General features: G+C 32.8%; 1 protein-coding gene across 7 annotated transcripts in view; it reads right to left on the bottom strand.

Moving 5' to 3' along the window:
- Positions 1–8805: 8805 nt before the first annotated feature.
- GRIK2 (glutamate ionotropic receptor kainate type subunit 2) overlaps positions 8806–14735 on the bottom strand; it is a 595315-nt gene continuing 589385 nt past the window's right edge. For 3 of the 7 annotated variants that reach the window (XM_033099818.1, XM_033099826.1, XM_033099832.1), the window contains exon 17: positions 10085–10552. In XM_033099818.1, the coding sequence (XP_032955709.1) occupies positions 10388–10552 (165 nt within the window). In that variant the 3' untranslated portion in view covers positions 10085–10387. Of the gene's footprint in view, positions 10553–12945; positions 13081–14593; positions 14681–14735 lie in introns of those variants that run through there. The other 4 variants (XM_033099853.1, XM_033099843.1, XM_033099862.1 and 1 more) reach the window with 4 other exon arrangements.

Here is a 14735-nt window from a genome sequence, read left to right as displayed (position 1 = left end):
TATTTTTAATTTATTGGGGTGACAATTGTTAGTAGAATTACATAGATTTCAGCTGTGCAATTCTGTATCACATCATCCACAAATCACACTGTGTGTTCACCACCCAGAGTCAGCTCCCCTTCCATCACCATACATTTGATCCCCCTCACCCTCATCCCCCACCCCCCAACACCCTTACGCTCTGGTAACCACCAAATTACGTTCCCCAGATTAATTTTCAAACCCCGTGGCCATCCTGTGGTCACCGACTGCCCTCCAATCCCCTCACCCTCCTCCCCACCCCCCACCCCCCCGCCCATCTAGCAACCCTCAGTTTTTCCTCATTGTCTCCCAAACTGTTTCTGATTAGTTCATTCACTTATTCTTTTCTTTAGAATCCGCAAATAAGTGAGATCATATGGTACTTATCTTTCTCTGTCTGACTTATTTCACTTAACATAATGTTCTCTAGATCCATCCATGAAACATGGCATCTTAATTAAAAACACTTTATCACTAAAAAATGCTAACCATCATTTGAGCCTTCAGTGAGTTTTGATCTTTGCTGGCAGAGGTTCTCACCTTGATGTTGATGGCTGCTGACTGATAAGGGTGGTGGATGCTAAAAATCAGGGTGCCTGTGGCAATTTCTTAAAACAAGACAACAATGAAGCTTGCCACATTGATTGACTCTTTCTTTCATGAACAATTTTTCTGTAGCATACTATGGTGTTTGATAGCATTGTAACCACAGCAGAACTTCTTTCACCATCAGAGTCAATCCTCTCAAACACTGCCACTGCTTTATCAAATAAGTTTACAAGCTATTCTAAATCTTTTGTGGTCATTTCTACAATCTTCACAGCATCTTCATGGAGTAGATGCCATCTCAAGAAATCATGTTTTTTGCTCATCCATGAGAAGCCACTCCTCATCTATTAAGTTTTATCATGAGATAAAGTCACATCTCCTGGCTCCACTTCTAAAGATAGTTCTCTTGCTATTTCTACCACATCTGCAGTTACTTTCTTCATTGTGGTCTTGAATCCCTCAAAGTTATTCATGAGAGTTGGAATAACTTCTTCCAAACTCCTGTTACTGATATTTTGACTTCTCATGAATCAGATATTCTTAATGGCATCTAGAATGGTGAATCCTTTCCAGAAGATTTTCAATTTACATTGCACAAATTTATCAGTGGAATCATTGATAAATGATTATATATATTGATAAATATATCTCTGGTAGCTATAGCCATAGGAAATTTATTTCTTAAATAATAAGACATGAAAGTCAAAATTACTCCTTGATTCATGGGTTTCAGAACGGATGTTATGTTAGCAGGCATGAAAACTCCATCAATCTTGTTACACATCTCCATCAGAGCTCTTGGGTGACCAGGTACATTGTCAATGAGCAGCAATATTTTGAAAGGAATTGTTGTGGGTGGTTTTTTTTTTGTGGGTTTTTTTTTTTCTCAGCAGATCTCAACAATGGACTTAAAATGTTCAGTAAACCATGTTGTAGATAGATGTGCTGTCATCCAGGCTTTGTTGTTCCAATTAGAGAGCATAGGTAGAGTAGATTTAGCATAATTCTTAAAGGCCATAGGGTTTTTGGAATGATAAATGAACACTGGCTTCAACTTAAAGTCACCAACTGTATTAGCCCCTAATGAAAGAGTCCACCTATCCTTTGAGGCTTTAAAGCCAAGCACTGATTTTCTCTCTAGCTTTGAAAGTCCTAGAAGGCATCTTCTCCCAATATAAAACTGTTTCATCTACATTGAAAATCTTTTGTTCAGTGTAGCAACCTTCATTAATCATCTTAGCTAGATCTGGGTAACCTGCTGTGGCTTTCACATCAGCATTTAATGATTCACCTTGCACTTTAACGTTATAAAGATGGCTTCTTTCCTAAACCTCATGAATGAACCTCTGCTCACTTCCAACTTTTCATCTGCAGCTTCCTCACCTCTCTCAGCTTTCATAGAAATGAGTTGGGACCTTGTTCTGGATTAGGCCTTGACTTAAGGCAGGGGTGTCCAAACTTTTTTCAACGGTTTTCACCAAGAGCCGTATGCAGTAAAATACACAAACAGCCGGGCCACTCACTCGAGGTGAAGTACGTATTGCCTCACCTGGTTTATTTAAGTAAACTAAATATATTTTTGGAATTTGCTGCAGGCCAATAAAAAATGGATCGCGGGCCGCAGTTGGCCTGCAGGCCGCAGTTTGCACACCCCTGACTTAAGGGAATATTGTGACTGGTTTGATCTTCTCTCCAGACCACTAAAACTTTCTCCATATCAGCAATAAAGCTGTTTCACATTCTCATCATTTGTGTGTTCACTGGAGTAGCACTTTTCATTGTCTTCAAGAACTTTTCCTTTGCACTCACAACTTGACTAAACTGGCACAAGAGCCTAGCTTTTGGCCTCCCTCAGGTTTAAACATGCCTTCCTCACTAAGCTTAATCATTTCTAGTTTTTGATTTAAAGTGAGAGATGTGTGACACTTTTTTTTTTTTTGAACACTTAGAGGTCATTGTAAGTTTATTACTGGCCTAATTTTAATATTGTTGTGTCTCAGGGAGTAGGGAGGCCTGGGGAGAGAGAGAGATGTGGAAATGGCCTGTCAAGGAGCAGTCAGAACACACACATTTATCAATTAAGTTTGCCATATTAATGGGTGCAGTTTGTGGTGCCCCAAAACAATTACAATAGTATCATCAAAGATCACTGATATCAAATCACCATAACGAATATAATTATAATGAAAAAGTTTGAAAAGTTCCGAGGGTTACCAAAATGTGACATAGAGACACCAAGTGAGCAAATGCTGTTGTAGAAAAGATACTGATAGACTTGCTTGCTTGGTGCAGGGTTGGCACAAACCTTCAGTTTGTGATAATGTAATATCTATGACGCACAAAAAAGTGAAGCGCAAAGAAACAAGGTAAGCCTGTATGCCTCATTATACGAATTAATGCTTCTCTCTGCATCTTTTATAAATATAATCCAACTTTTAGATTTTCAACTGTTAAACTGTATTGCTTGAGATCTAGTGAGTGAAGTTTCATCACTAATCAGAATCTAATAAAAAAGGAGCACTTTTGTAATAGCAGTTTTCAGCTTGTATTTATGTATTTACCATATTTGATTAAGGTCAGCCTCCTCTTCAAGACTCTAAACCATCACAGAACGCATCTTGTCTCTTTTTGACCATCATTGCATATCCAGTATCAAACACAAAACTTGATTTACATTGTAGGTTCACAGATTTTTTTTGATATAAACAAATGCGTGCATACGTAATTAGGGGGTTAACAAACAGATTCATAGATACAGAGAACAAACTGATGGTTGCCAGAGGAGAGGCGCCAGAGGATCGGTGAAAAGTGTGAAGGGAAATTAGAGGTAGAAACATCCAGTTATAAAATAATAGCAACAATAATAATAAGATTAAGTCATGGGAATATAATGTACAGCATAGAGAAGATAGTATATAATAACTTTGCATCGTGAAATATGGTTACTAGACTTGTGGTGAACACACGATAAGGAATATTAATGTCCAATTGATATGTTGTACACCTGAACCTAATATAATTTATGTCAACTATATTTTAATTAAAAAAAACAAACAAAAATAGAGGATTAACAGAACAAGCTGTGATTTAGTGTGCTGGGGTAAGAGATCGTAAAATACCTGAAGTGGCAGAAATTAAAATTTGCTTCCCCATATCAGTTTATACATTGTCTCTATTAATAGAACACCTGAATTTTTATGGACATGTGGCTGCCTGAATTAAAGTCTACATTTCCTATCATACCTTACAGCTAACTGTGGGCATATCATTAAGTTCTGACTAATGTAATGTGCAACTTGTATATATCCTTATTAAAAAGGAGCAAGACCTTTTTCATGCCTTTCGTTCTTACTTCTGGTAGAAATGTGGATATAATGACTGGAGCTATAGCAGCTATCCTAACACATTTGAAAACCTTAGATTAGAAGCTGAAATATAAGACAATGTTAAAAAACACTTTAAAAGAAAGAACATACTTTATTTTACCTTTTAACTTATGAATTTTCACTAAGGTGAGTGAAAGTTATAATTTTAGATTGTTTAGTGCATTAATGATGTTGAGTTAGATATTAAATTCTACAGATTGACCTTAGAGTTAACTAAGGTAATTGAGAGTGTTACATTTTTAAAGTAATCTATTATACAATTCTCTAGTTGAAATGTAGGAAAACAGCAATTTTCCTTTGTAAAAAGGCAGGAACATATTTTTTAATTTTTTTTTTTTTTAAATTACACTCATGGTAAGTGTGAAAGCAAGGTACAGTATACGGCAATACATTAAAGAGGATTCTTAAAAACTTCAGCATGGTTCACTAAGAAATGGTTCCATATCTAAGTTATAATACATGTCTCTTGAGCTTTATAAAATAGAAATTGGAATGTTTTGAATTATACCTTAGCCCTGAGTGTATAAATTACATTGGCTTCCAAATGTAGCATCATTTGACAAATAACAAAATAGAAATTTTCCCCATTTCAAAAATATCATTGGGCTCCACTTTGTGTTAATTTGTATTGTGAAAGTATCTCCTTTATAAAATTAGAAAAACAAATTAGATATGAAGACAAAATTGGCAATATTAAATTCTATACAATTACAAGAGCAAGATCTGTTCTGTTTCCACTCTACTTGAACCACAGTAATTCTAGGTTTTGCTTCCTATACTAAATTTCAGTATAATATGTTCTTTAAGTCTTCAGTTTTTATTAAATTTATTGGGGGTGACACTGGTTAATAAAATTATATAGGTTTCAAGTGTACAATTCTGTAATGCATCATCTATATATCACATTGTGTGTTCACCACCCAAAGTCAAATCTCCTTCCATCACCATATATTTGATGGTGTCTACATTTACCTTCTTCTACCCCATACCTTCTTCCCACCAAATACCCTTTGGTAACCACTAAACTGTTGTCTGTGTTTGAGTTTTTGTTTGTTTGTCATTTGTTGATTTCAGTTTCATATCCCACATATGAGTTAAATCAGATGATTCTCAACTTTTTCGTTCTGATTTATTTCACTTAGAATGATAATCTCAGAATCCAACTATATTGTCACAAATGGCACTAATAATAAGTGTTGGAGAAGTTGTGGAGAAAAAGAAACCTTCATACACTGCTGGTGGGAATGTGAATTGGTACAATCACTATGGAAAACAATATGGAGGCTCACCAAAAATTTAAGAACAGAATTACCATATGACCCAGGAATCCCTTTTCTGGGTATCTACCTGAAAAATCTGAAAACATTTATCTGTAAAGACATAAATTCCCCTATGTTCATGGCAACATTATTCACATTGGCCAAGACATGGACACAACCAGAGTGTCCTTCAATAGATGATGGGATAAAGAAGATGTGGTACATATACACAATGGAATATTACTGAGCAATAAGAAAATATAAAATATTTTCTTTAAAGAAAGTGTTCTTATTCCTGGTAGGAGTGAAGAACTGAATTCTTACATTGAATTTTCTTTCCTACTCAACCATAAAAATTACAGCAGAGAGGTTTTTTTCTTTTCTGTTCTTTTTCTTTCATAAAATCTCCATAGAATAAGGAGAATAAGTGAGGTGAAAATTTGAAAAAAAAATTTGGAAGGAGAAAACCATATGAACAAATGATAGTTAGCAAAGCATATTGGGGAAAAAAAATAGAATCCCATGTGAAAAGCTGAGAACTAACCAGATTACTTATATCATAAAATCCTCAAAAGCACAAGAACCAGTTGCACAATGCACATTCATAACTAGCAGTATAAGAGGGCGAATACAACAGAGAGGGCTTATTAGATGTAGTTTGAAACAATAGATCCCTATATTCCCCTTCCTCTTCTTCACCCCGGGAGCCTGTTCTCCACCAACTCAGCAAAGTGATAGGGAATTATTCTCAAAACTGAAAAAAAAAAAAAAAAAAAAAAAAAGAGACTCCAGACCGAGGATGTCAGGTCCAGTTGAAAGAATGAGTACTAAATTTAAAACTGTGTAATTAAATGATCTTAATCTTTCTGAATGCAGAATGTATTGATCTCAACATCTCTTAACTCATGATTACCAGAACATTGGCTGTTGGCCTTAATTTCCAGGCAGGACATTTAAAAATATTTCTCAGGGAAATCTAACAAGCCCAAGAGAAAAATCCAAAGATAGGGACATTTTGAAGAATTCATCAACAAATAGCCCATCTAGATTAATCTGTGGTAAACAACAAATTAGGTAAATATTATCCCCTACTCCACTGTGCACATGCAGCTTCCAAGTCATATTATAGTCCTCTTTTCTTAATCATTAACAGATTGTTAATAATTAGTAAGAAAACCTCTAACATGGAAGATAGAAATCCACAGAAGCACACATAAAAGTGCAACTGGGAGGAAACTGAGGTCATTTTAGGAAGAAGGGGATGTCATAAGATTACTATTAATGTCTTCAGAGATAACAGAGAAAATATTATAGCCATAAAAAGAACTCATAAAAATTAAAACAATTTGCAGGAATGAAAAACTCAATATAGTATTTGGAAGGTAAAAATGACATCAATGAGGAATAGAAAAACAAAGGCATAAATTTAGATAACAGTCAGGGACTCCAATGTTAATTAATATAAGAGAAGCTGTTAGAGTGAGCAGTGAAAACAGAGAAAAGGAAATCATCAAAGAGATAGTTCATAAAGTTGTTCTCAAATTGAAGGAAAACAGTAACTAAATTTAAAACTTCAGCAAGCACCCAGCACAATGGATGAGAAAAGATCCATCTCTATCACTGGGATATTTCAGGATGCTGGGGGAAATGAGAAGAACAAACAAACCTAAGAAAGAATAAAAAAACAAACAAACAAAGTAACTCATACAAACAATCAGGGATTTCAATGACTTCAGATTTGTCAACAGTTGGCTAGAAATAAGAAAGTGATGAAAGAATACCTTCAAATTTATGTAATAAAATGATTTGCAACTTAGAATTCTATACCCAGAAAAACTAATGACTTTTTATGAGAGTAGAATAAAAGTATTTTTTGACTGCTAAAATATTTTTAAATCATTAGGTTTTAGTACATAAACACATTTAATTGTAACAAGAAACTTATTAAAAATATAACTGAGTTACAAAATTTTTGAAACATTGTAATTAATAAAATACCCTTAGTTATTTTACTTACTTGTAAAATATAATATATACCGTTAGTATTCCCATTTAGGTTAGGGTAATTCAGTTGTAAATATGTGACTTTATCACCTGAGTGTTCAGTTGGTAGGGTTACTTAGCTGTGACATATATGAATATAAATCCTTGGTGTTTTCATCTGATTAGGGTCTTTTAGTTGTTGTATATGTGTCTCCATTGACTACGTGAAGTCATCAGGTTATATTGTTGATTAAAACAGGTGTTCTCTTCCTCTCCTTCTAATTTGTTATACTAATACTCCAAACAAACACTGCCTTCTCAGAGAGAAAAAATGTACTTCCATTGGTTAAAATTATTTTGAAAGTAATCTAGATTTTATTAAAATTAAAAATAGTATCTTATGTGTGCATAAGCACCTGATGAATAGGTACATATCTGTTTTGAGACTGATGTGGAAACCTTTTAGGAAATGGGTAAAAATTAAACATTATGCATTGTTTATATATTCTAAATTATCTTTACAGTTAAAATACAGTGAGTTTTTTTCACTTATCAAAATTTATTAATTTAATACTTACAGTGATTTTCAACTTTTACTGAAAAGCTAAATAATTATTTCCTGACTACTTAAAAAATAAGTAAGTTGTCATTCACTGTCTGTTATTAAAGTTGTTTAGCATAACAAAGAATTAAAATTAAAAAGTCCTTTAAAGTCTAATTGGAATCTGATTGTTAAAAGCTTAATATTATTCAAAATGTGAATATTTTTATGAAATATGTTAATTTAGGTTATTCACCATTAAAAAACACAATTTTTAGCACTGACTCATGTAACTCTCTACAATTAAATTAAATTTGGGGACAAAATTATCGTTGAAATATAAATTTTAATTTAAAATAGTCTATACACTAGAAATTTTGAAAACACTTAGACAGCTAATTTTTAATTTAATCAGATATTAGCAATTTGATTATGCAACTTCTGTGAATTTAAAAAATACTTCACAGAACTTCTATTTTCTGTCATGTGTTCTAGTTATGATGTGTATTTTCCTTTCTTTTCTTTTTTTGTTTTTTTTTTGCTTAGTAAATTCTATGTTATAATTTGTGATTTAAAAATAAGAGGGTTTGTTAGGATATTACCATCTAAACCACACATCATTACTAATTGTTAATGTGAGCCTATCTCTTCTCCCTTTGCTGAATTACATTGAATTATCAGTGCACAAGGAGGTCTTAAATTGGACATTGGTCCAACTTCAAATATAATACGTCATCACGATACAGTCTCACACACCCTATGAACATAGCCAATATCCACTCAGAAGAGGGAAGATGATGGCTGTTGCCTCTAGAACTGCTATTTTTCTCATTTAAACTGCCCTAAGCCTCAAGATTACATTATATTTCTCAGTGCAGCTTTTCCTACATCTAAATAGCTCACCACCCAAGTTTATTTCCTCTTTCCTCCAGGTATTTTGAGCACAGAAAACAGAAAACAGAGGAAGCAGGATGACCAAGAAGGATTGAGGAAGTATACTTCCCTTAATGCAATGAGCAATCTGTGTATCCATTTATACATACAAAAGAAAAATGAAAGTCAAAGCTGAAAGTAAAATGGACATAATTTTAATGATTTTTTTTTAAATTTTGTGCATTGGATTCAAACAGCAAACTGTGTGCACTCAACTGTTATCACAATGTTGTCAAGAAGTCTGTGTCTTTTACCATTTTACACACAATTGTTCATTACAGTATGTTGTCAGCCTTGTGGAAACCAGGGGTGTGGCATGGTAAGCAGTGGTGGTAGTGCACCTAGCTTTTATATTATCTAACTTGAAAATATTTCTCTTCTATGATTCCTTTTTTTCTTGATAAAAATAGTTTTCACCAAACGTTGGTGGTGCACACGCACTACCATTCATGCTTGACATCACACCCCTGACAGGAACACATGTTCTTATTTTGTTGATAAAAAGTATTACAAAAATTTCCATACAAAAACTATTTTCATAGAAATCTTGCATTTCCACAAATAAACCTGAACATTTTTTGAAAAAAAAACTGCTCAAGAATTTTGTTCATTTAACATTGTGACTGTATTGATAAATGCAGTCCACTCCAAAGTTCTCCATACGCACTTTTCTACAGATGACCAGTCCTCTTTTTCCTTTCACTGACATCTACCCAGGCTCCATCAAGTTCATTTATAGAAGGAACTAGGGTTTGGATTAACATATCTGAATGTTAAAATGAAAGCTTCAGTCTTCCACACAACTATCGATACCCATCCATCTTTTACAATGTAAGACAAAGATTGCAAAACATCATCCTTTTCAATTCAGAATATCTGAACCAACTGTTGCTTTTTTATTCTTGGTGGGGGTTGGGAGAAGGTGTCTGGGCATGGGGACAGGTATGGATTTGGTAGCGTTATATGTTAATTCTCCTGCCGGTGAATTCAAGGAAAACATTATTGCCTTGGTAATTGACATTTCTATCTCAATCAGTGACACAGACTGTCAAAAAAAAAAAAAAAGAAAAAGAAAAAAGAAAAGAAAGAAAAACACTGATGAAGATATGCTTTATATTCCATTTGCCATGAAATTCAGAATTGTTTTGCGTTACATTTTTCACATCCTGTAAACACATACCGTCTATTCAGATAATCACTGTACTGAGTAGTTGGGGGCTAGTAACATCACCACCTCTTTTATCTGGGTGTTCAGAAGACTGTACTGTTTCTTGTAACACTACAGTTTGTGCTGATTCCAAGTATTTTTATTCTTACTGATTTTTTTTTTTTTTTTTTTTTTTTTTTTTACTTGTTACCCTTGGGGCATTGATACTCCATCTACTGGCAACAGTTGGACTTCAAAAGGAACCTGTAATTTCTTACGGACTGCATTTGAAACCAGCCACAAAATGCGCATATAACATTCACTCAGAAGAAGGGAGGAACCCATGATAAACAGTATAACCCCGTGTAACTTGGTTGATCCATGATGCTTGTAAATCAAGTCTGATCACTGCAACTGCTTAGATCACAGAGTCTCTAGTTCATAGACACAGCGGCATGAGGTAACTCATTTTATTTTGCACAGGTTGCATATTTCCACAGGAAACATTCTCGCTAAATTGTTTGGAAAAAAGACGACAGTTTGTGCTTGGGTGTTTGGCTTCCCAGCTTTATGCCATGGTTTCTTTACCTGGCAACCTTCTGTCGTTAAAAGTGTGCATGTTGATAACTTCTTCTGTTTTCACAATAACTGGGGCCTGTGGCTTGTGTTTTAACCGACGCTGGCACTTCAGGGACATCCTCAGTTCTTCTACCATGGCACTACAGAAGGACCTCTACAGAATAACACAGAAAATGAAATATTAAAAAACAGATAGACTGCAACTGTGCAGAAAAAAACACTAAAATAATTCTCAAGAGACACGTCAATATAACATCCGTGAAGGTTTGAAAAATTTCATTATAAAGGTTATAACAAATTGTTACACTTTTAATACATAACACATGTTCATTAAAATATTTTATCAAAGTGGGCTAGTTTAAAAAAAATCTCCACCTCGTAGTGAAATGAACTGCCAACTAGGAACGCATATATATATACATATATATATATATATGTATATATATATATATGTATATATATATACACACATACATATATATAGTCTCAAATTATTGAGATATAAAATTAATTAGCATCATAAGACATATACTATCTCAAAATATAAATAAAAACACATATACACAAATAAATAACCAGAAATTCATTCTTGATGCTAAAAAAAAAAACAACTGAAGAAATAGACTACTTTTTAGATTACAACATGAAATATGAAAATTTTTTTAAACATGAATTCTTCATTGTGCATCTCAAAACAGAACAAAATAGCACTAACACAGACATAAAAATATGGAAAATAATTTCTGGTTTTATATCTTTTTTGTGATCATGCCTATAAAACTACTGATGATGATTAAAAACAAATATGATTTAATCATGAAATAACAAAGTGTAGCACTTTAAAAATCCATGGACACATATTAAGTTTCTTTGTCATCAACAGCTTAATAACTGAGACCTGGTAAAAATTTATCCTATGAAGAAAATAATGACCCTATTAATATATATTTTTTTGAATTCCCATTTCATTGACAATAGATTTACTAGAAATTCAGTATATCTGGGGCTCATTATAACATTTCCAAAAAATTTCTATTACAAAGTCATATATGTGGAACAAAATTTTATTAGTCTCCCTCCCTAAGTAATTGAGATACACATGTGTTAGTTACATATAGATCAGATGTATGATCTAGCTGCATATTATAGTTGAAATTTAGATGGACTGAGACTTAAGCTTTTTCTGTGCAAGAACTAAAATTGCGGAAAACAACCAAAAATATGAACAAATATGAAAAACTTACAGAACTTCAAAAAGTAATATAAAAACATAATGAAATAAACCTAATTAAATATGCATGGAAGAACTTGTTTTTTGTTTGTGTGTTTTTTTCCTTAGGTGTTACTCCTTTGCTGTTTATTAAGTTAGGCTAATTCTAAAATAATACAGGATAAAAATATTTAATACCACATAAGTGTCATGGTTTTCAAAAATATTTTGCATACACAATCTTTTGTGACAAACTAATACTTTTTAGGCAACTATATGACAGAGAAAACTGATTGAGAAAGAAGGTAAGTCACTTTCTATAGTTCACACCTGAGACTCTAGCAAGATAGCCTGATACCCAATTTTGTGATTTTTGATCCTGTTCTAGTTACCTTCTTGTTCATTCCTGGCTATATCCTCATTTTTCTTTTCTGGGTCCCTGAACAGTTTCCTTAGTGGTCTTCTAACTCTGTGTGTAGTCTACTAATCTATTCCTTCCCCAAAGGCTCACACCTACCAGAATTATCTATTTTTTCAAATATCAGTTATTAATAGCATTTTCCCGTCCAATAAACAGGTGAAATCCAAATCTATTTTTACCATCATTACTTCTCTGATTCAGCTTTTCCCCTTCTTCCCCCCTGCCCCAATTTCTTTTTTCTCTACACACAGTCTCTGCTTGGACCTCCAAAGGTTTTCTCCTTTGCTTCTCCTTGCTCTGGTACCCTACCAAGTTCTTCCATTCTCATATCAATCAGACTTTATCCATTACCTCAGGACATGACTTAGGAATCAATTTCCAATTGACCAGCCTCATTGTTTTCACTCAATTTAGTTTTGTCCCTTTTGTATTTTACACTCATTTTATGTTTTCCTATCTGCCCTCTAGGTCTTCTAAGTCTCCCTCTGAATTAATTGTAAAGAGAATAGATCGAGTTCTCATGGCACTGATCTTACACATGTGTTCTTTAAATGTTGGCTAAATTAATGATAGCTAAAAATACTTTAATTCTTATTTAACAATTTTTCTAATTAAATTGCTTACAAAAGTGTTTTTCAGAAGCTTAGTGAAATGCATTGTATAGAAGTTATTTAATCAGGTAAAACTTAGGTATTTGTTTAATAACATTAAATTAGTAATAATATTAATTTATTTGTACTAGGAATGTATGAGTAAAGCTATATGTGAATTCCCCACTAATAATTACTGCCATGCATTATTTATTATGTGTTAAATTATACAGTTCTGAAATCCATGAATTATATTTCTATTAAAGGATTTATGACACCTGACAGCCAGTATATGGACACAGTGTTTCTTGTTGCTTAATACCTACTATTAGATGTACTTATTAAGAACATGATGATAATGATGATGAAGATGATGATGATGACAACACTGTAGAAATGGAAAAATCTGACTCCAAAAGGGGGAGGAATACATAGTCTTGAGGTAACTTAGTCTTGGCTCTCTGTTGAAACATTTAACAGAAGAATTGATTAGATAATATAACAAGGTCAGAACTTGATGCCATTGACACTTAAAAATGTAATAGATGGAATAACATTGAATTGTTTGAAACAAACCTTCATTTAAAACTAATAAATTTCCCAATGTGACATAATTTATGATACCCTTTTTATGGCAAATGCAGTTTTTAGACATATTGATTATATTAGTTTCAAAAATAATGGAATAAACATATTAATTAATTTTTGTCCATCCTAAGAGAGTGGTCTAAACAACTGATTTTGTTAGAAAAAAATCTTATAAATGTACATACCCATTCAACTATGAAATGACTCAACTTTATTTCTAGTAAGTAAAGGAGTAATATGTATTTAGTACTCCATATGCAACTTCAGACTATAAATAAAGACACATGAAACTCTTTTATAGCAAATTTATGTAATATAAAATTTATAATGCTGAGTAATATAAAATGTAGGTAAAAAAAATATGCCCACAAATCAATCTCTTTCATCTTTTATAATATAAAATTATTTTAAGTAAATTATATTTACAAATTTTGAAACTCAAAATTGTAAATTTGTAACTCTATCATTATCATTTTAGCTTTATCTATTTTACAAAGCCACTAAAAAGTGAAAATTTTAATCAAGCAACCATTAACCAATCAACAACCTGGATTATATGTCAAATTACAATTTTTATTATTTTTTTCTCTCAATAAGCTGAATTTTGCCAGCACTTTTTTGATCTATCAATGTAAGTTTACCTGAAAAATAGTTTTATCTTATATTGCTAATAAAGTCACTGTGACACAATAGGTTCTCTTCTCACGTACAGAATATTTCTAATCTTTTGTAAAACTATGAAAACCTTTAACTTTGAGCAAAGGTTTGGAATTAATATAGCAAATTAGGAGATTTAATAATATAAAGTGCCACTGTTCACTTGTGGCACTAGGGCAAACATATATTTCTTTTTCTAAAGCTTTAGAATACAAATTCCATATCTAGATTTATGTAAGACTCTAAAGTTGAAATTGAAGAGATAATTGCGAAATATAGTTGTTTCCCTGTGCTGTATGTCGCCAAAAATTACTATGTCTGACTTTTAAATAAAGTTCTACCGTCATTTGATAGAGAGAGATTGTCTTGCCTACTGCATATAATGATCGGAATTTTTTAAAATATCTTTGTTGAACTGTAAAATGAGGCTTTGAAAATCCCAAGAGAACTTAACAGAAGTTTCATGGATTATAATAAAGAAGAAGGAAGAGGAGGAGAAGAAAGAGGAAGAGGAGGAAGGAATGGAGGGAGGGTGAGACTGAGGCAGAGAGAGAGAGAGAGAAAGAAAATTATCCCGTTTTTCCAATCTCTTCTTCTTAGGGATGGATACGCACAAATTGTGTTATTAAATAAGGTAAGTTTCTTAGGGTGAAAACAACAACAGAAATGGTTCTCCACAGTAATATAACAGACTACAAAAAGAAAAAAGAAAGGCACAAGGATACTAACCATTATTAAAAACCTCTTTTAGTAAGTTTCAAAAGTTTACTAAACAGTGTCTGGATTGTAGGGTGGCACTAACCAAATAGAAGATTCCTGAAAATGAAAATTTAAATCTTTGAGCTGTTAGCATGTAATTACATTTAAATTA

The sequence above is a fragment of the Rhinolophus ferrumequinum genome, chromosome 3, assembly GCF_004115265.2.
Source record: "Rhinolophus ferrumequinum isolate MPI-CBG mRhiFer1 chromosome 3, mRhiFer1_v1.p, whole genome shotgun sequence".
Lineage (NCBI taxonomy): Eukaryota > Metazoa > Chordata > Mammalia > Chiroptera > Rhinolophidae > Rhinolophus > Rhinolophus ferrumequinum.
This window is presented reverse-complemented; position numbering and strand designations above follow the sequence as displayed.